Raw genomic sequence first — 24336 nt, 5'->3', positions numbered from 1 at the left:
AACGGAGCAACTAAGCCCGCGAGCCACAACGACTGAGCCCTGTGCCACAACTACTGAGCCCTGTGCCACAACTACTGAAGCCTGCGCGCCTAGAGCCCGTGCTCGTGCTCTGCAACAAGAGAAGCCACCGCGATGAGTAGCCCGTGCACCGAAACGAAGAGTAACCCCCGCTCACCACAACTAGAGAAAGCCCACATACAGCAATGAAGACCCAACACAGCCAAAAATAAAATAAATTTTAAAACGTGCAGTACCTCTCCACACGTTACAGGGTCACCCGAAACACTGGATGCCCCACTGCACTTAATTCATCTCTAACCACTTTTGAGAGAGACAAGACCTTCCAAAGGAAGGCCTTAGTATCTCAGTTTCCAACATATTTTGGGCTTGACAGAATATCTAACTTAGCAATTTAATGATTATGTAGACACCCTCAAACGACATCTGAGGGAAAATTGCCTCATCCAAATGCACAAGATGTGTTCTAACACTTGGAAGCAGGCTGGCGTACCAACGACGGCACTGTATGTCCGGGCTCTTGTTACAGATCCCCGAGAGAGGCCTTGTTCTGGACAGGGCGTTCACTGACTCACAGGGACACTTTAGCCGACATCGCTTATGGAGGCTGCATACTCAGGACAGATAAGCCACTTGTACAGATCGGACCTGACCTGGCTCACGGATCACAACGCAGAACTCAACGCCGGGCTTCAGAACCAGGCTCCTTATTCCACGTGTGGCTGGGCTACTGCTGGTGTGGGTTGCATCCCCCAAAGTTAATTTAGCTTTCGAAGTCCACATGTTCCCTAAGAATTGTACATTATTTTAATGAGAGGCTAATGATGTAAGTAGCTGAGCAAATCAGAGTAGGGTTACAGGAGGGCAGGCGGGCCAAGGGGGCAACGTTAGAACTGCACTGCTTAAATTTTTATACAAATATGTATTTATTGAAGTATGTTGACTTACAATGTTGTGTTTCAGGTGTACAGCACAGTGATTCAGTTATATATGTGTATACATTCTTTTTCGGATCATTTTCCCTTTAGGTTATTACACAATATTGAGTGTAGTCCCCTATGCTATACAGTACTGTCATTTTAAAATTAAGCTCCGAACCTGCAGTGGCACATGGCTACAATTAGGAACAGCGGACGGTAAGAGGAACAGCTTGGGGGAGAGGCTTGGAGCACATAAACCCGCTACTCTGGGGACCCCAGCACACTGCCGCGAGCGGCCTGCACAGGGCCTTCGGAACCAGGGTGCCACGGGCACAAGAGCTGCCGGGAGCGGCCTGACGTGTATGACGGCTCTTCTCTTCGTCTCTTCCATCTCAAAAGGCTTCCTTTCCACATCTGGAGGTGGCATCTGAGGCGCAGGTAGGATGCTCGGTAGCAGGCAATGACAAGGATGCTCAGCCATGACCCACATCCGTCCCCCCCTTGAACTCGGCAATGCAGGGGACAAAACGATGGAGAGAGAGCTTACCTCCTCTTTTCTGCTATTTGAAGATTTAAAAAAATTCATTTATCCAAATCACTAGAGTTAATAACTTTGGAAATAGTAAACAAGAATCATCTGAGGGCTTGGGTCAGCTTTCACAAACACGTCAGGCTTCCCCAAGGGCTTATTTTAATTCCAGCAGCCCAGTCTTGCCCACTTGAACTCCGGTTACTGGAAAAGGCATTTGCCGTCAAAGAAACACCACACACGCAGCTTTAAACCAACTGTGTGATTTTTATTGATGGGCGACAACTTTATACTCCTAGCTATCACTAACTGTGTACAATTAGAGACGCGGCATCGTAGAAGAGCAGACAGCAGAATTAGACAGCAGACGCAGGGAATTATCAATCTTCATCATTTTGCCCATTTTTCATTATGTGTACACAGAAGCATGAATGCAATTTGAAATCTTTTAATGGCAATAAAGTTACAATCACCCATCTATGTGACTGACATCTTAACTCCAAATATTTGATCTGCAATGTGTACGTAAGCAGCTTCGCATCGCACAATTATTAAAATGTATTTTTCCTATTAGGAACCAGCAACTCATTTTATGTGTTTGTTTATCTTTTAAAGTAAGAACTATTTCTTCTCTGATAACTGGCTCATTTTTATCATTTATCAAAAACTAAAGGGTGAGGGAAGAAAGTGTGATGGATTAAAAAATTTATTTTTTTAAGGAAAGATAAAATTCATTTTCACAAATTTACAAGTGTTGTTGCTGGTGCAGGATTTATTCTACTATGCAGTTAGACTGGGAATCAAATGCAAGTTCCCCTTCTTACTCAGGAATCGGCATTATTTCGGAAATGTGGTTTTTTGTGTATTTGCTTAAATCAAGCGACAGTCTGTCTCAACCAGATGAATTTGATTTGGAAGTTAGAAGTCAACATAAACTATGTTGTGCACAAACCCCAGGCGTCTCCTTTCATTCTAGCCCATTTTTGCAACAGGAAGAAAGAGTTTCTCTCTAAAGAGCCACTAAAGAGAGGAGGGGAGTCGGTGAGAGCCGGTGCTCTACAAGCAGCGTCGGGCACACACAGCGGCGGCTACAGCAGGTCCACGCGGCGGTAATACAGGAGGTAGGCTGTGCGCTCGGCAGCGGGCTTCACCACCTGGTACTGGTTAATCACCTTGACCGTCTGGTCGTCGATGCGCAGCCAGCCATTGAGACCGATCTGGAAGACGTCCGTGGTGTAGTGGCCGCCCGTGGCGCTGCTGCCGTGGTGGTAGACCACTGCAAGAGAGGGCCCGGGCGCCCGTGAGAGCGGCTCCGCACACCAGCGCCTAAGGTGCCCGCCTGCCCCCGCCACAGACCTGCCTGTCCCACGAAAGGCCTGGCACCAAGGCAGGTGGGACAGAGAAGTGGGATTATACAAAGCAATGCTGTTTCAACTCAAAACCGTTCAACAATTTACAATACAAAGTCATACACCTACATCTTAATAACATATTTAAAATGCTCAATACCTCACAAACTATAAAAGAAATGTCAACTAATGGGGTCGTCCCATCTGTCAGCCCTGTAGGCAGGCTCGTCAGCCGCCTTAAGACTTGATACAGGAGACAGTCCCCTGGGAAGCAGGACACAGAGACGCTCCCTGCAGAGCCATCAGCCAATGGCCCTCTGGGAACGCACACCGAGGCCCAAACATCAGGCCCTGGTCCAGCCAATTCCACTTCTAGACTGTTCTCAACAGAGTATCTGAATCTTGGACAAAGTGAAAACATGGAAAAGCCTATATTCACACTAGAAGGAATGCTGAGTGCATTACATTACGATAAGGTGAATTTTTTCGTAGACCAGATTAAAAGTATTTGGCGGTGTAAGAATATGCTTACGTTACATGAAAAAAAACAACAATCTGAGGTTTTCTGTGGACTGTCACCCGTGACAAGGACAGCACCGCCCCAGGAGGGTCGCCAGCACAGTTAGCTGGGCTGAGCGGGCAGTTGTTGAGTCACCCTGCAGACACCGGTCATGGCTCTCTTTTTCTTTTAAAAAAAATTCCCAATTTCTCTACTGCCACGTTTTAACAGAAACAGTTACCTGTCATGTACTTGTTCATTAAAACTGTGTAATTCAAACGGGAAGCCTCAGTCAGAGGTGTACAACAAATGTAACTGTCGGAAGATGCTGAAAAGGTATTAAAGACACTGGAAGGGCACATCCTCCCCCTTCTATGCAGAGAAGGGGCTGGGAGGTGGCCCAGCCAGCAGCAGACCTGACCCTGTGTGAGGGAAACAGCCTCCAGTGACATTCCGGGGAGGGGGGCTGCCGTGTGGCCAGGGTGAGCTGTGCATTGCCGTGAGTGGCATGAAGGACAGTCACTTGGAGAGAGGGGCACAATCTGGTACGAAATGTCAGCAATAAATAGGCTGAAGGTCAGCGCACTCCCCCACTTGCAGGGACATCCAAATCCACCCAGAGCCGGGCTCTGCGCAGAGGACGTTCTGCTGGGGCTCAGAGAACACTGAGGCCCTGACCCGCCGGGGACGAACGCGACTGGTCACTGAGGGACAGCAAGACTGTTGGGCCATCACGTGGGAAACCAGCAACGGAACAAGCAGCAGCTCACGGCTGCATCGAGTCCTGCAGGTCACAGAGATGGAGAGGCTGCCGCAGGGCAAGGGGAGCCCTGACACCAGCATGTCCCTCTGACCCCAAATCCAGCTGTGGGGCGTCTGTCCTGGATTTTCACCTCTAAGACCTACCAGACTTGGTTTTGGTTTTTTAAAGTGACCAGGTCAGTAGGATTTAAAGGACCTGTGGGTTTAACTGATTTGCGTTTCCTCTAAGACACTTCATTTTAAATATTTAGAAGAGAAGCGCTCTACCCGTATTCAGATTTCTCAAGCAGCAGACCTGTACCTAACATGGTGATGTGTCACAGACGCCCAGCAAGCCCACATCACAGAAGCAGAGCTGAGAATGAGAGTTTTCCAAAAGCTCACGCACTATATTAACTGATTTTCTTTGTCCCGCAATCCAAACCATTTTTAAGAGCACCTCTTTACTCACAGTTTACAGAAAACTGCAACCAATCCGGTGACCGTATTTCTGAGATCAGAAGGCTCAGATTCAGGGGTGCAGGCGAGAGCGACTCCAGAAGAAGCCCCGGGCCGGGGCGGGCAGGAGGGGTAGGGGTGCACTCACACCAGGGCCCCCTGACCAGGAGACAAGACTTGCTAACCCTGCCCTTGATCATCACCTTGCCCTGACAGGGACCCCAGGGAGGCTGCAGGGAGACTCGGAGAAACACGTCATCACCCTGGGACCTCAGTGCCAAACCCCAGGGAGCCAGGCTGGACCCTGGGGGCCCTCTGGTCTCAGAGGAAGACCACAGAGAGGCCTCCGAGCTGCCAGCCCAAGGCAGGTCAGGGGGACGGTGGCTACACGCCGGGAGTGTGTTGCCCACCAGGTCCCAGCGTGAGGCCGTGATCAGCCACCTCCGGGGAGAAGAGCAAGTCGGAGGGAGCAGGTCCTGGTGGGAAGAAAGGGCCAACCGGACCCAACACCTTCTAACCTGGCACCCGACCCACCCAACGCCCAGGGCCCAATCCAACATCCCAAGAGCTCAGGGGTGGACCGAGGGCAGGAGTGTGAAGCTCTGCTCTGCCACTTAAGGGCACAGAGCGGCCAACGTTCCTCCACGAGTTTCAGTTTGTCCTTTTACAAAATGGGGATAGTGCCACATACCTCCCAGGACACTGTAAGGACTAACTGAGATACTACATAAAAAGTATCCAGTGAAAAGGCTCAATGAACGTGTGAGGGCCAATGAACAGCAGTCACTACAGACAGGCTCCGCAAAGGCAACACAAGAGGAGCGGTGGGAGAGCAGCTGGAAAACTCTAAGACAAACGGCCAGGGGCGCAAACACAACTGCTGTGACCAGCAACTCTGCAAAGACACATAAGGCCTCAAAGGCGCAAAAGACGCGGGCTGTAAAAGAGAAAGGAGGAGGGAAGGACAGGAGGCGGGGAGCCCTGGGGGGTGGGGGGGCAGGAGGTCGTGGGCGGCTGAGGAGCCCGCGCTCCCCTAGCCTGGCTGGGGCCACGCCTCAGCACCCACTCCTACAGGCACCACAACCGCGGCAGGGAGGGTTCCCAGCCTGGCAACCCCACACCTCTGGCTCCAAGACAGAGACAGTCGTGTTAAACGACGTCTCACGTTGGGCTGAGCTTTAGAGCCAAGAGAATAGCCTGTCGAATTCCAAACACACCAAATTTTAGGTAAAACGCACATTTTCAAATGATTTCCGGACTTATAAAGTCCGCAGGGATACCAATAATCTATTCTCTACGTTAAGGGGCATGACAACAAAATTGTGGCAGGGTATAAACCTTTTCATCGTTGCTTTCACAGGAAAATGTCGTACAAATTGACTTACCTGCAAATAGCCTATAGGTTCTGTGGCATTTAAAATTCTTATTTTTAACCCCTGGAGAGAGCAGTTCTGAAAAACAAAATATCAAGAGCTTTAATCTATAAAAGCGCTGACACACAGAGCTCCCAGAAAGGGGCAGACAGCAGCCTCCAATCAACTAACCCACCCAGTGGACCAGGGAGACCAAACACAACTCCATCCCCTCATTTGCATAAAAACTGAGCAGCGAGGAAGACCAGCTGCAGGGTAGTAACGGAGGTCACCAGAACCCACCCATCAGAGGACAGGGGCATATACTGAGCCTCTAGCTCATGCTAGAAACCCCTTACAAGCAGATGTTCTAAAAAATGGGAAAGAAAAAAACAAAAGCAAAGCAGCCCTGGAAAGCCGAAGGTTTAAAATGTTGTACACGTGAGTCAGACCACAAAACTCCAATCAACAGTAAGATGATTTTCGGCTGGCGTTTCTTCCCCTTTCTGGTCCTCAAACGGACCATGAACTGGCACAGGAGGCAAACCTATCAGCCGAAGGTGGCAACTCGTGAGAACAGGGCTGAGAGCCAGAGTCCGAATCTTAGGGGAAAGGAATTGCAACGTGCCTGGGTGCAGGTGAAGCGATGGTGACCCCAGGCCCACTGCCCGGCAGGTCCCAGTGCCGGGCAGCGTGGGCAGGGAGGAGGGAGGAGGACGGCAGTTTGCTCCTCCAGGAGACCAGGGACGACGGCCCATGTGCTCTTTTCTACTCTCCAGGCCCCTGCACACTTTGAGCATCGCCTCTAGCTCGTTACGCTCCTGATCGAACTTCACTGTTGCACAGAACATTTCTCACAAATTCTGAAGCTTTCCTGGAAAGTTTTCCTTCAAGCTCACTTTTAGCAAGACAACTAAGTGCTTTCACCACGATGTGCCCAAGCTGCCGAGTCCCGGAGACCTGGCGGAGAGACCCGGGGCTGGGGCTGCAGCTCTAAGGCCGGGGTCCCTGCCGCCGGAGGGCAGGGGAAGCCCCGGGGCCCGCGGGAAACACTCCCCACCCACTAAAAAGCCCAGTTAGGCAGGCTGCTCCACATAGCTGTGAACGCCTAGTATGAGGAAGAGTATTTCCTACCACTGACCCGTAAACTTTTTATATTCAGTATTTTTCTCACCTAGTAATACTTTCATATGGTTTATTTTTCCCTTTATTTTTAAAAGGCCAATTTTAGTGAGAAATTTTAACCTAAAGGTCTATTAACAGTCAAGAAATTTAAAACAGAAAAGTCACGAAAGAGAGCTTCTGAATCCTGACGTGACACAGGAAACGCTGAGGCGTCAAGAAGCTGGCTGATTCCAGAGGACTGTCATCACAGACGCTCTTGTCTTACAGTCGTTACCTTTACTAATTTCCAAGTCCACAGGATATTCAATATTCTTGATAAGCTTCTGACATCCACCTGTCTTCTCGTAAACAAACCGTTTCAGGTGCAGCACGAGGACAGGAGGGAGCTTTTCCAGAGTCACCCTTCGACTGATCTCAACCTGAGACACACAAAGCACACAGGAAACGCCATCTTACTCCGAGCGGCAGACGCCACCCCACCTCTCGCTCCAAGACTCAAATGTTCCGGGGCAGTGCTTCTCAAAGCTTCCTGAGTCACAGGGTCTTTGGAGAGTCGAATGGGATCTTTTGAGAGGTACTGACCTTCCTCTTAGAAAAGTGCATATATCCCTACAGACACAACTGCAGGGGGTCCCAAAGGTCCCCGAGCCAAGTTAAGAACCTTTGTCCTAGGGCATTAAATTGGCATAAAAATTTAGAAGCTAACTTAGTAATACCTTGAATTACATATGTATTAACTTATTTTTTTAATAACTCTCACAGTACTGATAAAGCTGAAGCCAATGTGTTTCTTGAATTAGACGCTCTAGGTAACTCCAAAGCTATTTAGTGTAACCACTGGTTTTATAACAGTTCCGCTTTCATCAATTCAAAATGCCCCTTATGAACTTTCACGGTCTACTGAACGCTGCTTTTTATTAAAATGCATCTTCACAAGCAAACTTAACCCCTTTATGTACTGTTCTCTGTATCTGCAAATGTGTTGATGCTTCCGGTATTTAGACGGAGAATACTTTCGGTAGAAATACTTGTCCACGTAACAATCCGAAAGACAGCGGCATATAATAAACACCCAGAGAGCTTTCAGAGGACTACACACGTATCTGGCTGAAGGGACCTGAAGCGAGCCTAGCGGTCACCGCCACCTGGTTTATTAGTATTAGGGCTGAAGACCCTTTCAGGCCTGTCTTCCCACCCAGACTGAGGTCCCAGGCATGGAAATGGCCCGATCACCTCGACACTCCCATTGAGTCTCTGCAGTCCAGTGTCTCACATCCAACAAGAATTGTGAATGAAGAAAAGCATGACTCCAGTTCCACAGTCAAAACCAGCAATGACGATGCAAGACTCCAGCTTCCTCACTTGTAAAATGATAGTCACACTAAAGTACCTCTGGGATGGTTTCTCAGTGCTAGTGACGCGCGATTCTGTTCGTTAAGGGGCTAATCTCAAATCCTCAACTGAGTGTTCCGGGTTTCCAGAGAAACTGAGCCACACTTTCTAACACCCAACAAACCCAGACCTTTTTATTTAGCGAGTATTTTGTATAATCATATTTTCCCACAATCTTCCTGTGTTCCCACAGAAAAACAACTTTTGACCTAAAAACCTAATAAAATTCAAGTAGGTACTTTGAAAAGTAAATTAAAAAATCACATTCCTGAAAATGTGTTACTTGCTCTTCACAGACACGCTGTACAAGCTCGTTCTTCAGATACCTGCTTCCACAGCCATGGAGCGAGAACGGCCAGCAGCCTTCTCTGCCGTCTTCAAGGCTCCACCGAGATGCCACTTCTTCCGTGACTCCTTCCTGCAAACCTGCCACCTAGAATCCATCACCTTTCCCTCACCCTCCTCTGACCCCGGGCCAACAACCACAGCCACCGCCGCCTCAGTCATCACGCCCCACCCACCTCTGCCCAAACGGCAGTTCAACTGCAGCAGGGGCAAACGAGGAAAACAGACATATCCCCTGGGAGCGCACGGAAAGGGTGCCCCCCTCCCCAGCAGGATCAGTGGCTCCAGTGGGGAGGGGCCAGGATGGCGAGTCCACCTCTGGAGTCATGGCTGCCCCAGACGAGCAGGTGGACAGTCCCACAGCCAGTACGTGACCCGGCCTCCCGAGAACAAGTACCCACTCTCTCTCTCCCGTTAAGTTCCACCGTTTCACTAAGGAAAAACTGCCGGGATTCTCTTCCGGCTCCTACCACTTTTACTTTTTGAACAAAATTGTCCACGAGAAGCAATTAGAAAACATGGGGGAGAACTAGGCCTAACTTCTGCAGATGCCCCGAGAGGTTGGCTTGACCAACCCACAGCAGACGGACGGAAGCTCTCCACACCCCGCCTCTGCTCCTCTTCACGTGGATGGAGCCCGAGCTGCGAGGCAAGGGCAGGGCCCTTGGCCCCACGAGGTGCTGGCAGGTTTCCTACGCTGGGCCGTGCTGGCTCACCCTGTAGCCATCACATACGGCTACTGAAATCAGACCTCACAGGAACACTCTGAAGTGTTCAGAAAGGCACTGCCCTAGCCAGTCTACATTCATCTCCCCAACACACCTCTATGAATGCACAGCCACGACCTAGGATACAAAACGGAGAAGGCACGCTCTACTGCAGACGAGAAGTCGGGCCTAACTGGCGCATCTGGACGGCCAGCAGCTAACAAGCCCTCAGAGAGCGGAGAATTATCGCCTCTCTCGACGGAGCTGACATGCTTCCTCTTGACTCCTGAACGCTGAAAGACTCAAGACTTTTATCTCTTTCTCAGATCAAATCAAAGAGTAACAGGCACCAGAACAATTACTTTCTATTTTTCAACGTCCTTGAAGTTCTGCAATCAAATGCAAACCAGATTAGAACATCTTTTATATCCTAACTATCTCATGAAACTGTGCTCTATGGTGTCAGGAATGTGAATGAGCTGCCGGCCTTTGTCAGACATGGTATTCATTCTACAGTGCCATGACTGGATGGCCGGCAGATGAAACGCCGCTCAGAATAAATAGCCCCAAAGATCGCCACCTGCGTTTCATGACTTAGAGCCAAGGGAAGTTGGGAGGATCATCTATTTCAACCATTTCATTCTCAGAATGTGGAAGCTTTCAGTCCAAAAAAAAAAGGTAAGCAACCGATTTGAGAGGCAGAGCTGAAACCCACTTCTCCTCATTCCAGAGTCTGTGCTCTTTCGCCCACCCCAGAGGGCCCCTGGATAAAGGTCCAAGACCAACTGTGAACGTACCTCTTGTTTGGTTTTGGTGGTATAACCCTGGACAGACTCTCTTGCCACCAGGCTTTCCAACGCATCCTGGACGGTGCGTATCTTGTCCGACTGGATATCCAGCTGCAGCGTGAAGAATGGCTGCAGGGTGGCAGATTCTTTTGAACTCTGCTGGTAAACCACAGACCTGAAAGTGGAAAACACACCGCATCTAAGAGCTCGCCTTCCCACTCTCCGTGAGGTTACGCAGCAGGACAAGAGGAACAAACACTGCAAGCGAGATTATTCAGTATCACTGCCAGAAGACCAGAGAGAAGAGAAATGCTAAAAACACACTGAAGAATTTTAAAATAATTCCACTCAATACCACCTCGAAAGAATTTCTAGCAACTCAATCCACCAGCTGAAAATTTTCCCAGCTCAATAGCTCTGGAAGAAGACCTATTTCACCTTCCAAATGCCTCCCCTCCACTTTATTTAATGCACAGATTAGCAAAGGAGACAATCTTCCCAGAGTCAAAATGCTGACACTTTTTATCCTCTCAGGCGTCACAGCCTGTTGTAATAAAAAAGAGGAAAGCCCGAGGTAGACAGAATGATTTGGATAGCATTTCCCCTATGAAAATGACTTTTCAAAGGAAGGGGAGCAGGGTGTGTGCGACAGGAAAGTGGCCACCACCCTCAAGGAGGAGGCTGCCAGCCGAGCCTTGCTTCCTTAGCTGGGTTTTCATCTCACTTTTCTTTGTCCAAGTCTTTCTGAGTAAAAATTTGTGTTGGGCCCACGTCTCACGTAGCCTCAGCAAGGAGATGTTCCAGGAGTTCAACGTAGGACTGTCTCTCTGCAGCCTGAGTGCCCCAGTTTATACACGAATAAAAGGGGTGGACAGGTAGTCCGACTGCTGCGAAGGGCAGGTGAGCGGCTCTCTTGCCAGCTTTCCGTCTCACACACTGCTTTCCCGACACACAGCACAGGAAGCACCTCCAGGCTCCCTGTGAGGAGGAAGCCTTGAGGGGGCGGCCGTTCCCTTGGTTCCGGAGAGGAATAGTGGGAAAATAGTAGGAACAGCAGTAATGGGCCTGGACTTTACCAAAAGGGTGGACAAGGTGGAGAAAGGTGCTGGTCTTTCTGGGGTAACTGGAAAAGCACCAAAAGAGCATGAATTTGGGCTTCCCTGGTGACGCAGTGGTTGAGAGTCCGCCTGCCGATGCAGGGAACGCGGGTTCGTGCCCCGGTCCGGGAAGATCCCACATGCCGCAGAGCGGCTGGGCCCGTGAGCCATGGCCGCTGAGCCTGCGCGTCCGGAGCCTGTGCTCCGCAACGGGAGAGGCCACAACAGTGAGAGGCCCGCGTACCGCAAAAAAGAAAAAAAAAAAAGAGCGTGAATTTTAGGAGAAAACCTTTCCGTTGGTCTGAATAAAGAATAATGCTTGGGAGTTCCCTGGTGGTCCAGTGATTAGGATTCCATGCGTCCACTGCTAGGGGCCTGGGCTCGATCCCTGGTCGGGGAACTAAGATCCCGCAGGCCACACACCATTAAGAATCATGCTTAATGGTGCCCACTACACACACAAAAGCAGCTCCTAAGTTACAAGGAGTAGTTCTGTATCTTTGCTTTATAGTTTAAAAAAAAAAAAAATCAACACCCAATTTCAATGCAAAGAGCCTACAGAGGCTGAGGCTACAGGGCCATGAAGAGTCATCTGGGGCAAGCTAGAAATTTCTCCAAAGTGGATTCTGGCTTTTCCCACTGCTTATTCTCAAACACATCTGGGATCTTCGTGGCCTTGCAATCCGGTTGCTGTGCCATCCCACACACACAGAGCCCTCGTTTCTCGCCCACCCTCAGTGAGCACCCCGAGGGGGACAGCACCCGGCTGCTCGGCTAACGAAGAGCTCAGGGCGCAGACAGCCTCCTCTCACTGCTGGTCGCCAAACTGGAGCCCCGCTTTCCTCTCCCAAAAGGGCCCTTCCCGAGGATCTGCATCTGGCGAAAACAAGCTGCAGCCATAGTGGTGGGGCTGGGTGTCGGGAGGCTGACACGGGACTCCACAACAGAAAGGGGCCTGCAAAGTCTAGCTCACAGCAAGGGCATAGAAATGACATGTTCAGTGTCGTGTGACCAGCTTGGGAGGGGGTCGGGCACATGTCTGAGGATCTCATTAGCCTGTTGCAAGGGGCTCAACCTAAACTGTTTTAGAGCACAGAGACTGAACTGACTTTCGATGCCTTGAAAAGGGTGTTACTTCTTGTTCTGGGATGACGAAAGGCTGAGGCTCACTAAAAAAACCAAAAACACACTCCTGTAGGTGAAGCTGTAAGGTCTTCAGAAGGAAATCATGCTATAATGCGGTCCTTTCAGACTCTGGATGAGTAAGGAGGTCCTCGGAGTCAGTGCAAGTTCTACTGAATTCCACATAACAGTGGTACTGAACGGCTCTAACGTAAATAAGTAAAAACCTTCTAGGGCTTCCCTGGTGGCGCAGTGGTTGAGAATCTGCCTGCTAATGCAGGGGACACGGGTTCGAGCCCTGGTCTGGGAAGATCCCACATTGCCACGGAGCAACTAGGCCCGTGAGCCACAACTACTGAGCCTGCGCGTCTGGAGCCTGTGCTCCGCAACAAGAGAGGCCGCGACAGTGAGAGGCCCGTGCACCACAATGAAGAGTGGCCCCTGCTTCCCACAACTAGAGAAAGCCCTCGCACAGAAACGAAGACCCAACACAGCCAAAATTATTAAATAAACAAATGTGGGTTAAAAAAAAAACAAAAACTTTCTAGGACTCCATGAATGAGCAAAGGGCAGCTAGTTTGAGGGAACTGGGGCAGGGGAGGTGCCCAGGTACTCCAGAAGGCCACACGTCCTCCTCTGTGTAAAAGCATCTCCCTCTGCACTCTCTAAGCTTCCGAGCTCACCTGGCTCCCGTGCCTACAATTCCTCCAATCAGATACATGAATTTCTTCTCTTAACAAAACATGTATTTCCATTAACTTGTCTTTCTCTTCCTACCCGGCTGTGAGCAGCTGGACGGAGGGAATGTCAGTGTCACTGAGGGGTGGGGAGCCCCTGGCAGACAGGCGGGGGCAGCGCCCTCTGCAGGAAGCCGCCGTGGGTCGTGTGAGAGCCGTGGGGCCAGCAGGACGAGCGTCAGCAAGTCCAAGAACAGAGCGGGCACAGGGAGCAAAGGCAAACCACCCAGTCCCAAATTTCTTAGGACAAATCTTACACCTCCCCCCTCCAGCAAAATGGCAAAACCCTGAAAAAGGCAAATGCTAAATTATTCCAGAAAAGCTTAAAACCTGATGTGGCCACCAAAAATGCCAGTGATGGGGGTCTGAACAAAATCCGCCTGGCGAGTGACCGAAGTCTTGTTTCGGGGGCCCACTTGCTCCCATTCGTCCTCACTTCCTTCGCCTGCTTCTTCTTGCTCGTCTTCGTTCACTGAGTGGCTTCTGGGTCCATTGGAAACAGTAAGTTCTGAAAAGCAGACTCTGCTTAGGCTACTATTTACACAAAGAGCAAAAAATAAAAGTTCTACATAAACCACCTACACAGATTTGTCCACTGGAGCTTTAAAGTGAGATCAGGGTGTATTCTACACTGAGGACAAAAGCAATGTGTGCAATGCTATAGCATCTCCCTGCTGGTGTGACCGGCGACAGAAGATGCCGTGGGACACCTAGAGGAGAACTCGGGTGGGACGGGGAAGCCGACTACTGTGTAACTGCAGTCGGACTCCATCATTTGCGAAGGAACTCGGGTCACGAGGGAGAGCCACCCCTAACTCAGGAGACCCACGCTTTACCATTTCGGGTGAACTAAACTGCCATCTGCAACTTGATTTTGAATCCCTTGGGGAAAAATGTCATGGGGGGCTGGGGAAGTGGAAAGAGAGATCAATAAGGACGACACGGTAGCAACTGTGGAATCCAGTGGTTATGCAGGTAACTGACCTATTCCTTCAGTTTTTCTCTCTGTGTAATCATTTTCCTAATTACAAATTGAAGGGGAAAAAGCAGAGGTTCTGGAAATACATTTATGTATTTGAAATACACAAACACAACATTCTCACTGGTACACAATAAGCAAAAGTAACCAGTTATCTTAATGAGGAAATAAGTGATTTTTGAAGGGCGAATGACTGTTGGGGGGAAAGGCGGCTTACTATATGAGCACATATATAGCATTTGTTTAAGAAGAATTCGTAAGAAAATGTTCTACCCAATTCTGTAGCAAGCACACCATAACCTACTTTCATTATCTGGTGAGAGAAGTTTCTTCAGGTTCAGCATTTCCTCGTGAAGTCCATTTAGAATGAAGCCTAAGTACTCCTCAGCATCTTCTTGTCGACCCTGAGAAGGTCAAACAGGGTCACGTTAATCTTAACCAATTACTCTTCAACCCTGCACGGAATGTGTTACCTGCATATACAAACTATGCCTTCTCTTAAATTTTCAGTAAGATTTAACATAAAGTGTTTCCCAAAAATCACATGAATTTTTCTTTGGACGGTTAAGATGTGTGAAGTGGGGAAGATTGGGTGTGTGAGCGGGGGAGGATTAAATATCTCTAAGCAATAGAACAGGGATTTCTTTTTAATCTTGCTTTTCTGTATTTTCGAAATTTTCTACAATAAGTATACGTTACCTTTATAATAAAAAAGTTATTTTATAAGTTGCTTTTTTGTTTAAATGAAGTAGAATGCACAACCCCGGGGGTTACCATTCACACTGCAAGTTGTAAAATTAGCATCCCTGTATGTCTCCTTTTATTTTCGATGATGGGCAACCATAGGAGAAAGGACCCAAATTATACGTGGAAAACTCTATGGATTTAAAGACTTAGCTGCCTGCTTTACAAACACACACCAGCACAACCATTCGCAGATGAATCACACAATATGGTCACACACTCGTTGTATAATCTTACATTGGTTTCATCTGATTATATAACTTATCATGATTGGTTCATATTTCATTCTTTGGAGCATAACGGCGTGAGTGTTCCAAGGATCTGCAAATTCTTCTGCTTGCGGTCTCTGAGTAGATCTGTTTGCTCCAATGGAACTATAGCTGTGGACGGGGCTGTCTGGTGTGAGTGTGTCTGTGGGAAAGGGCAGAGGCTGGCACAGCCCAAGACGCAGAAAAGAGTTAACAGTGCTGGGAAAGGCCTGCTTGCTGGGTTGGTCCTTGGCCGGCATCTGGGAACTTGGATTTAGGAGGGCTCCCACCATTCCAAGAACTGAAAAGGGAGCGTGCCAAATTGTGCCAACAGTGTGGTTTGTGCTGAGCACTGGCTTTCCCCCCAGGAGTCTGGACTGGAGTCTGTGCGAGGCAGAGGGTAGGGTGCCTATGTGACCAGCCCCTAGCAAAACCCTAGGACACCGAGCTGGTGGACCACAAGCCACACAGCTGCCACAGTCTGATGTGGGAGGAACTGAGTGCGTCCTGTGTGACTACACCCGGAGAGGAGTCTCGAGGTTTCCTGCAGACGCTGCCCGAGTCTTCACTCTGCTGATTTTGCTTTGTGTCCTTGGGCTGTACTGAATCCGAACTGAGGGTAACAGCTCCTGAGTCCCGTGAGACCTTCTAGCGAATCCTCAACCCTGAGGGTGGTCCTGCAGACCCCAACAAGCCACAAGTAATGTAACTTCGAAAGCTGCAGGATCTCAGCGCTGCTCAGCCACAAGAAGCACCCGGAGCTTTACCTCTGCTCCCCCTGAGCTGGGGGCCCGCCCCTGGCTTAGTACTTCAAGGACTAACTCCCCTACTGGACGAGGCGCTCTTGAAGCAGAGGGCACCGTTTACTCCATGCCCGCCTTCCTAACACTAGCAACACCCCCAAATCCTGAGCTTAACAGCAAAGGCTACGCCATGGGCACATGAAGAGCCCCTGGTGGTATGCTGCTGCAGTGCCCTGAGTATTCCCTCTTCTTCGAAACAAAGGGGCTGCAAACAATACTACTTTAGTCAGTTTTAACACAATTTTCTTGAATATTTCCTATTTTCTAGCATCATTTCAACTGCTTGTACTGACTCATCACGAACTCTGCCGGGGAGGAAAGAAACGCTCCGGTTAACTGTGCAAAGGCTGCCCTTGATTTACCCTGAACGCCGTCAGGGCCCTTTACAAGACCTCCGTGGCCCTTGGCCCCATGCCTTCAGCAGCAAAGTGTATGATTAAAAATGACGGCCCCGAGGGAGCGTGGAGAAGATGCAGCACTCCTGAATGCCCCCGTCCCTGCTGCAGGGCAGTCCGTGTGGAAGTGAAGGAGCTAACTCCGCTGCCAGGCTCCGCCACTTCTTAGCTGTGACCTTGGACAGTGACTTCCCTTTTCTCAAATGGAACAAGCAGACATTAATCACACTTTATTCACAGGGTTAAGTAAGTTAACGGATGGAACGAACTTACAGCAGTGGTTGGTCACAGTAAATGACACGAGCTTTCTCTGATTACCGTCATTATCATCCCATACTCTAATTCATCCTAGCAACTGACTCCAGAGCAAGCCTAGATCCACTGAACACCCACTTAATCGCCAGAGTGCAAGCAGAGGGCAAGCACTGAATACGCAACAGGTAAGGCACAAGCGTCACGCTGGCTACGCAGCGGCAGCCCCAACCTTTTCGGACAGGCTCGACTTGATAACTGTCAGCAGTCTATAAATGTACGTGGGCTCAAAGGCAGCTCCCGGGCGGACGTCCCTCACGGCTTTATCCCCAGGAGCTGCAACGGAAACAGGACGCAGATCTTTACAACTGAAGAAGTCTTAACATGACAAAAGGCATAATCATCAAAACTTCTCCCCAACACCCGCCCAATGCTGAGAATAGTATAGGTGTAGCAACCTGCATGTAAAGAGACATTTTCTCTCCAGCAAGCCTGAATTCCTCAAACTCAGTCACCTGACTTCACACCTCCCAAAATGTAATGGCATCGGAACCCTCGCTTTTACTCACCTTGTCTGGGCTTTGGAGGTACTGGCATATTAGTAAACTCATTCATTAGCCGAACACTAGACACGGGGGGAAAACATGTTTAGTACTTGCTTTTTAAAAGACATACTATTACTAAAAAGCCTTGATGGCTAAGTAGAATGTTATCTAGTATGAAGACAGCAAACTTTAGATAACCAATGCTGTAATAGCTACTGAGCTCGTAAATCTTTTCTACATAAGTTTTTGGTATATTTCAAATGATATAATTTGGTAAACACTGAAATTTATTCAACTGAATCTAAAGGACACAGCTAAACCATGTTCCAATTCCATTTCTGGTTAACTTCCATAGAAAATCATGAACAGCACATTTAAAAAAAAAATAGAATTACAGGATTCATTTGCAGGAGATCAAGAACTTTGCCGTTTGAATCTAATTATCAGAGGGGGAAAGCCCACCCCTCAACACATTTTCAGCAGCTTACTTACAAGCTATCTATCATGGGTGTGGACGTACAAGGCCTTTGCACTTTTGAATACAGAGGAATGAACTTCATCAGGTGATACATCGGAGGGCAAGCAACCAGTGCCTGCAGTGTCTAAATGATGGCAGTAAGGAAGCGTAAAGGAAATAAAACCGATGCTCCAAACTGTGGAAAGGCATGTAAAACACAAGAGCATATAAAACTAAGCAAGCCAAGGACACTGAACGACTTAGGTATGTAAACACAAAGGGAATAAACCGAAGAATCCTGGGGATAACTGCCCTGTGATATCCAAGTCGTTTATAAATAAGAACGGGATTCAACCAAGATAATCAAATCGATTAACAAAGGATTTCCAGTTTAAGTGGTCACTCTGCCCTGTTATTCCGGACCATTTTAATGAGAAACTTGCCTGATTCTGTCCGTCACAGGTCAACAAATCATCTCTCTCTGTTTGGTCACGAAGAGCCCAGTTAATAAGCAGTAAGAAACCGAGGTTTTGGATTCAAAATGTGGGGGAGACAGCCCAGAGAAGCGGAACTAAGTCGAACGTGCCCAAGGAAGAGGAAGCTGCAGAAAGCCAGCCCTGGGGACAGCCTGAGAAGGATACAGCGTTAATGTAGCACCAGTTTCCTTTATTGACCAGCCCGCGGGGTTGCAACGACACCGGCTTATGAATCAGGGTTACGTTCTCCAGTAACTCTGAAAGAGGGAAGCACAGTGAAGACGTTAACGGCATCTCGCGAACAACCCTCACGCTCTGCCCTGGGAGGGGGGCCTCTCCAACAGAGCACACGTCACACCCAAAGCGAAGGCAGGCTGTTACAGCTTCGTTCCGTTCAACATCACATAATTATTTAATGATTAAAATTTTCAAAACTATTTCCCTCCAAACACTGATGACATTTATTTATCTTCCTGTGATAATATCACCAGGGAGCACAAGGACTATCTTAATAAGAAACAGAAAGGGCTTAAAAAACGATGTAACCGTATTCGGGAACAGACTTAAAAGATACAGGCTCTTTTAACACTGACAGCCGGGCAGGCCTCCTCAATCAGACACCATCCAGAAAGGTGTTTCCGTGCAGGACCCGTCTCGTTCACGTCTGGATGCCCAGCACATCACAGTGGGTGTTCGGTGACTCTTCAGCAAGTGATGATCCCTCTTTTGGGGACAATTATCTTCTACTAACTGAACTGTATTTCCATCAGAAGTCCCACTCGGAATACTAAAATCCCTTATTCCATTTAGAAATAAGCTTCGTTATCCTCAGATTCACCTTTTGACATCACTCTTCCCCATAGTCTTAAAATAGCTGTAAATGCCATCTTTACAAAAGAATGCTTTAAATATTGGTAAGTAACTGGCCCTTTTTCTTTTTAGAAATGTTATAACAAGGTCTCCCCACGTCCCCTACGAATCCTCTAACAGTGACAGCCACAATGTTTGGCTACCTTCTACTCTTGGCAAGTGCATTACAACTTACAACGTTAACTCACTGCGTTTAATCCTCAGGGATCCCAGAGTACCACCAACCATCCCGCTTTCAACAAAAGGAAACAGAGGCTCAAGGTTAACTCGCCTGCCTGTGACCTCACAGGAGCCAGGCAGCACAGTCGGTACCCAAATCCATGACTTGCGGCCACACGACACAGCCCCACCCGTAACTTTTAGACTGTGCACTAGGGAGCACGCATTTGATATCAGCACCCACCACCCAAAGCATCACTCAAACAAAAGAAGCCTTTTTTTCCTAGAAACACAGTTGCACTGGCAGATGCCAGACTTAAGAATTAAATGAAGAAATTAATTTGCAAGATTCTAATGTCAACACACACACTCCCTCCCTCTCTCCTGTGAGGGTAAATGCCCTCTCGCCTCTAACTGAGGAAGCACAGAGAATAATTTCCCCATTTATTAAAAAGTGAAACATAAGCGACCCAAGAGAACCCATGGAATCTGCTCAGTTAGACTAAGCTTGCCAAGGTCCTCTGGTCTCTCTCACTACGGGGCACAGCGCTGGGCCTTCACGGAGGAACAGATCAGATACAGAACTGAACCACACGCCCACGTGACTGACACCCAGCACAGACACTGCTAGGAGCTCCATCTGTATTATTCATAATCGACCTAACAACCCTGTCAAAGAGACACCGTTATCCTCCTCATTTCACAGGTGACAAAACTTAGGTCCAGAGGGGTTAGGGAACTGGTGCAGGGCGCATGACTGAGCTGACATACGAGCCTGGGTCCCAGAAGCCGGGCTCTTTGCTCTCAGGAGACAATGGACTCTACTTTAAGATCCTTTACTCTAAGGTTTCTGATACTAACTTTTCCCCACAAGCTGAAGATCTTCTTCTCCCCGGGGATTTTCACATCCGTCTTTGAGCCATTTTATCATGACAGCCCATAATTTCCAATGTGTGTCAAAGAACGGCAATTACTTCGTACAGTTACTCTGCAAAACACCTGTGCATTTTCAAACACACATCAGTCCGCAATGAACGCTCCATCAAGACACCTGTGAATCTCTGCCGTAGTACTTTTATATCTAAAAACAATATTAAGCTTTCACATAACCACACAACTCAAAACCAACTGCCTTCCTAACACAAGGACCTCTGATAAATGACATGCTGCAGCTGGCTAAGCTTTGCCTGGGCACCAGGACCTGCAGGTGCAGAGATGACTGAGCGGTGGCCCTGCTATAGCAGGGCCTGCAGACCAGTGAAGAAGGGACCACACAGTGCAGGCTAAGCTGGGTGGAGGCAGTGGCGGGGATGCCCTGCCCTATCCAAGAACTGGAGAAACCTGAGGTGGCCAGGGGCCTGTGACAGCAAATGGTACCAGGAGAACGTCTCCAGCTTGGGGTGATGGTGCCTTCCACCCAGAGGAGAGATGCAACAGGACAAGCGGGTTCTTTCCTGCTTTGGGCAGGGATGAAATAAGGAGTTCAGTTTTAAGAGTTTTAGAGGCTCAGATAAAAAGGTACACGGAAGACACCAGTAAACAGTACACTGACACTCACAGACCAGCCCGTAACATATCTACAAACACACACACACACACACACACACACACACACACACACACACAAAACCCTGCAGCTCGGGGCCTGAACTGTACATTCTGACAGCAGTGGGTCAGAAGCGGAACCCTAAGCACCACCCATGTCCAAGTGACAGGCTAAGGAGAATCCGTAACGGTGATCTAGAAGGATAGGGCAGCTGGAATCAGTAGTGGAAGCAGAAGCACGTTCGAGGGCCTCAAGGAGGAAAGCAAAGTGGAGACCACTCGTGCAGGCTCCCCTGGCCAGGAGCCTGGCTGAGGAGTAAGACAAAAGAAGGGGGCCACTAAGGGGCTCCCAGGATCGCAGGAGGGAAGGAGCTAGAGAAGGGCAGACTCACCACAGTTTACGGTGGGGAAAGAAATGAAATAGCAACCTCAATTTTCTTGATGATACTGGAAGCAAAGTCTACCCGGGTTGGGGGCAGGGGTGAAGATGGGAGGGGAAGTGGCTTGACAATATCAATTCCTGTTCAATACAGACAATGAAGGAAAACAGAAAGAAAATGATCAGGGGCAGGCATGCAAGATCTATCTGAAACTTCCCTTCCATGCATCTGTTTTAACAGACTCAAAAATAACTTTATACATAGTTAAAAGTGCTTTGGATGCATATCTTGTTAAACTAAAAACAATCATTTATGACAGCCCAAGTCCACTCTTAAAGGGGAAGCAAGGGGCTTCCCTGGTGGCGCAGTGGTTAAGAATGCGCCTGCCAGCGCAGCGGACGTGGGTTCGAGCCCTGGTCCAGGAAGATCCCACATGCCGCGGGGCAACTAGGCCCGTGTGCCACAACTACTGAGCCTGCGCCCTACAGCCCACAAGCCACAACTACTGAAGCCCACACGCCTAGAGCCCGTGCTCCGCAACAGGAGAAGCCACCGCAATGAGAAGCCCGCGCACCACGACGAAGAGCAGCCCCCGCTCGCCGCAACTAGAGAAAGCCCGCGCGCAGCAACAAAGACCCAACGCAGCCAAAAATAAATAAGTTTATATTTTAAAAAAGAGTTTCAGAGAACCAACACTTTTCAGTTCTCCAAAAAGAAATGTTTGCTTCAATTCCTTAAAATTAAGTTTTGAATATTTTGTGAGTATACAGTCTATTAATAAAGTCACATTTCAAAAGGAATGAAAGGTTGTAAAAAATTAAGATTAAATATCTTATTGCCTAAGATTTTCTCTTAAAAACCAAACATCCACACAATTTAAATGTTCAGTTTTATAACACACTGTACATTGAGCGTTCCTCTCCCTGAAGAATTTCAATGACCACAAACTGAGCCAGACGCTAACGTCTGACGGAGTCCGCCGTCCACAGCTCCTCTTCTTCCACCCAGTCAAGCAGCACCGGTGCAAAGACAACGCTAATTCCTGTAAACAATCTCCATTCCTGTTACTGAATGCTCCTAAAATAAATGAATCTTACTGCTATATTTCAGAAGTCAATATTCGTGAATGCAGACAAGCGAGTATGAATACTGCTTTTAATTTTTTGGTATAACAGTTGGCTCTATTTAATTAAGTTCCTTTTATAATAACAACATCACCGTTTCCATTTAGATTTTGCTAAAGTCCAATGAGCACTGAAGGGCAGCCAAAGAAGAGAGAGAGTGGGGTATTTCCTGAGGTTGAACCGTTAAATCTGACCTATGGTCCCAAGTCATCACTGTTGGTTTTCTATTTTACTTTCTTTTAGGGCAAATTATCAGAAGTTGACTGTAGTAACAAACTTTCCCCCTGGAGGCCTTCTTTTCAATCCATTGTTCTTGGTATAATTTACTACTCAGATCTGTTTAGACAGTAACTTTAGGAAGGTGGCCTCCTCAAGCCATCTTTTCCACAGTAGTTGGCAGGGTTGCCCCGGAATGATGCTATAGACACGGCACAAAATGCCAGAATGACTGCGTATCACATAAAAGATATGAAACTGAAACCATTATCTTCATCTTCGTAACAGCTCAAACACTGACGTATATAGTAGCCCACATACATAACCACAAATCACTCAAATGAAATGATCCGTAAACTCGATGGCAATACTGGCATTGTAAACTTTTAAGTCCATATAAACTAGGATTATTCTTATATTTTTATGCATCAAATTTTGTTTTCCTAAAATTAGCATTTAGGTCATATTACCGTTTAAAATCCATGAAAACGCAAGCTGCAGAACTTTCACTGATTCTTAAGGCTCAATAACTGGCTCGTAATTGACATTCTGATGCTGCTGGCCTGCTTTTCTGTCATCTTCCTAACTGTCCAGGACATTCTCCAAGTGTTTTTCTTTTCCTCATTAGGTCACTTTGGAAGAACACACGCTATCTTGGTTACCTAATCAGGTGGAGGACAGCAGAGTGACCAAAACGTACCACTACCCGTTGGCTATAGATCAACTTATGTTCTGTAAGTGGAGGAGTGTCCATTTAGTTCTTTAAAAGAGACATGACAGAAATATTAGCAAGGACATACACCTATCAAGTTAGACATGGACTGAACTCTCACCCCACAAGTGTGACTTCTGCAAACAGGTGCTGGACCTCCTCAGCTCAGGGCCTGCTGCATGGTCACTGCCTGTGCTGCTTCGGAGAATTTGAAGAGAAAATGCAAAATGTTGGAGAATTATTTCCCAAGAACAGGGAAAGTGTTGAATAGAAACGTGATTTATAAACCACTAAAAGAAAGCTCAATCGGGGTATATGTTTGTTTACAATAAATACAGACCCAGGAACTCATTTTTCTGAGCAGATCCAACTTGTAGTGGTTTTGTTGCTCTCTCCAGCAACAATTTTTAGGTATAAAACTGTGCAAAATCATCTATTAAGTGTGTTTTACCAAAATTCATAATAAATGACATTACTAGATACCTCAATTCCCCCACAGAATAGAATTTTTTTAAAGCTTTCCACGACCTCAGTTTACCTAGTTCTCTAACACTGGAATTTTAACACCTTCTATTTGGGCATTTGGCCTAGTCTCTCTCCTCGCCCACCATTATTTACACTCCATTAAAACAAAATACACTGATGCAAAACATAAAATACAAAACAGCTCTATTTGTGATTTGAAAGCATTTGATACAATTTAGGTTTGGGATAGGACAAGTGATCCTCAGTAAAAACCCAGGGGGAGTGTAATGTTCATCACAAGGATATGTTTCATTTCAAACTCTGACCCTGAGCTAATGGAGGGAGCACAAGGAGAGATCACTCCTACTTTTCTGGTATTTGTCATACTTACTCTCCAACAGGGGCGTGCCTCAAGTTTTGCAACTGTTTTCAATACAAGCTATAAGAATTAAGATTTTCACGTTTCTTCTGCTCACCTCCTAGCTCAGTTATTCCTACTGAAAAATGGCATATATCCCCTCGCAGACACAAACCACTCACTGAAAACACGGACCCCGCGGGCCTCTTGTGCAGGTTCATACTCCCCGCGAGGTTAGGGAAGGCATTTGGTGCTTCAGTGTAAGTGCTCTTCCCTTCCATCTCCTTCTTAAGTAAGAGTTTACACTTAAGAAAAACAGCAAATGAAAAAAAAAATGTTGACAAATGACACCAAGAAGACGGCCTTGCCACCAAAAAGGTAAAAGCAGAAGCCATTACAGCAATGGGTAAACAGACTGTGGGTAACTG

The 24336-nt window shown here is 47.8% G+C and overlaps 1 protein-coding gene across 1 annotated transcript in view; it reads right to left on the bottom strand.

The window, feature by feature from the left end:
- Window positions 1-1714: 1714 nt before the first annotated feature.
- The window catches only part of USP10 (ubiquitin specific peptidase 10), a 67359-nt gene continuing 44737 nt past the window's right edge, over window positions 1715-24336 (bottom strand). Inside the window, exons 5-14 of the mRNA XM_065898796.1 lie at window positions 18245-18336; window positions 17639-17748; window positions 17171-17226; window positions 16834-16937; window positions 14464-14563; window positions 13511-13688; window positions 10234-10399; window positions 7267-7411; window positions 5901-5966; window positions 1715-2743 (exon numbers count right to left, since the gene is read on the bottom strand). Of these exons, the coding sequence (XP_065754868.1) occupies window positions 2556-2743; window positions 5901-5966; window positions 7267-7411; window positions 10234-10399; window positions 13511-13688; window positions 14464-14563; window positions 16834-16937; window positions 17171-17226; window positions 17639-17748; window positions 18245-18336 (1205 nt within the window). The 3' untranslated portion in view covers window positions 1715-2555. The remainder of the gene's footprint in view (window positions 2744-5900; window positions 5967-7266; window positions 7412-10233; window positions 10400-13510; window positions 13689-14463; window positions 14564-16833; window positions 16938-17170; window positions 17227-17638; window positions 17749-18244; window positions 18337-24336) is intronic.

Source organism: Phocoena phocoena, chromosome 20 (genome assembly GCF_963924675.1).
Source record: "Phocoena phocoena chromosome 20, mPhoPho1.1, whole genome shotgun sequence".
In the NCBI taxonomy this organism is placed as follows: Eukaryota; Metazoa; Chordata; class Mammalia; order Artiodactyla; family Phocoenidae; genus Phocoena; species Phocoena phocoena.
The sequence above is the reverse complement of the archived record's forward strand: the minus strand, read 5'-3'. Positions and strand labels throughout refer to the sequence as shown.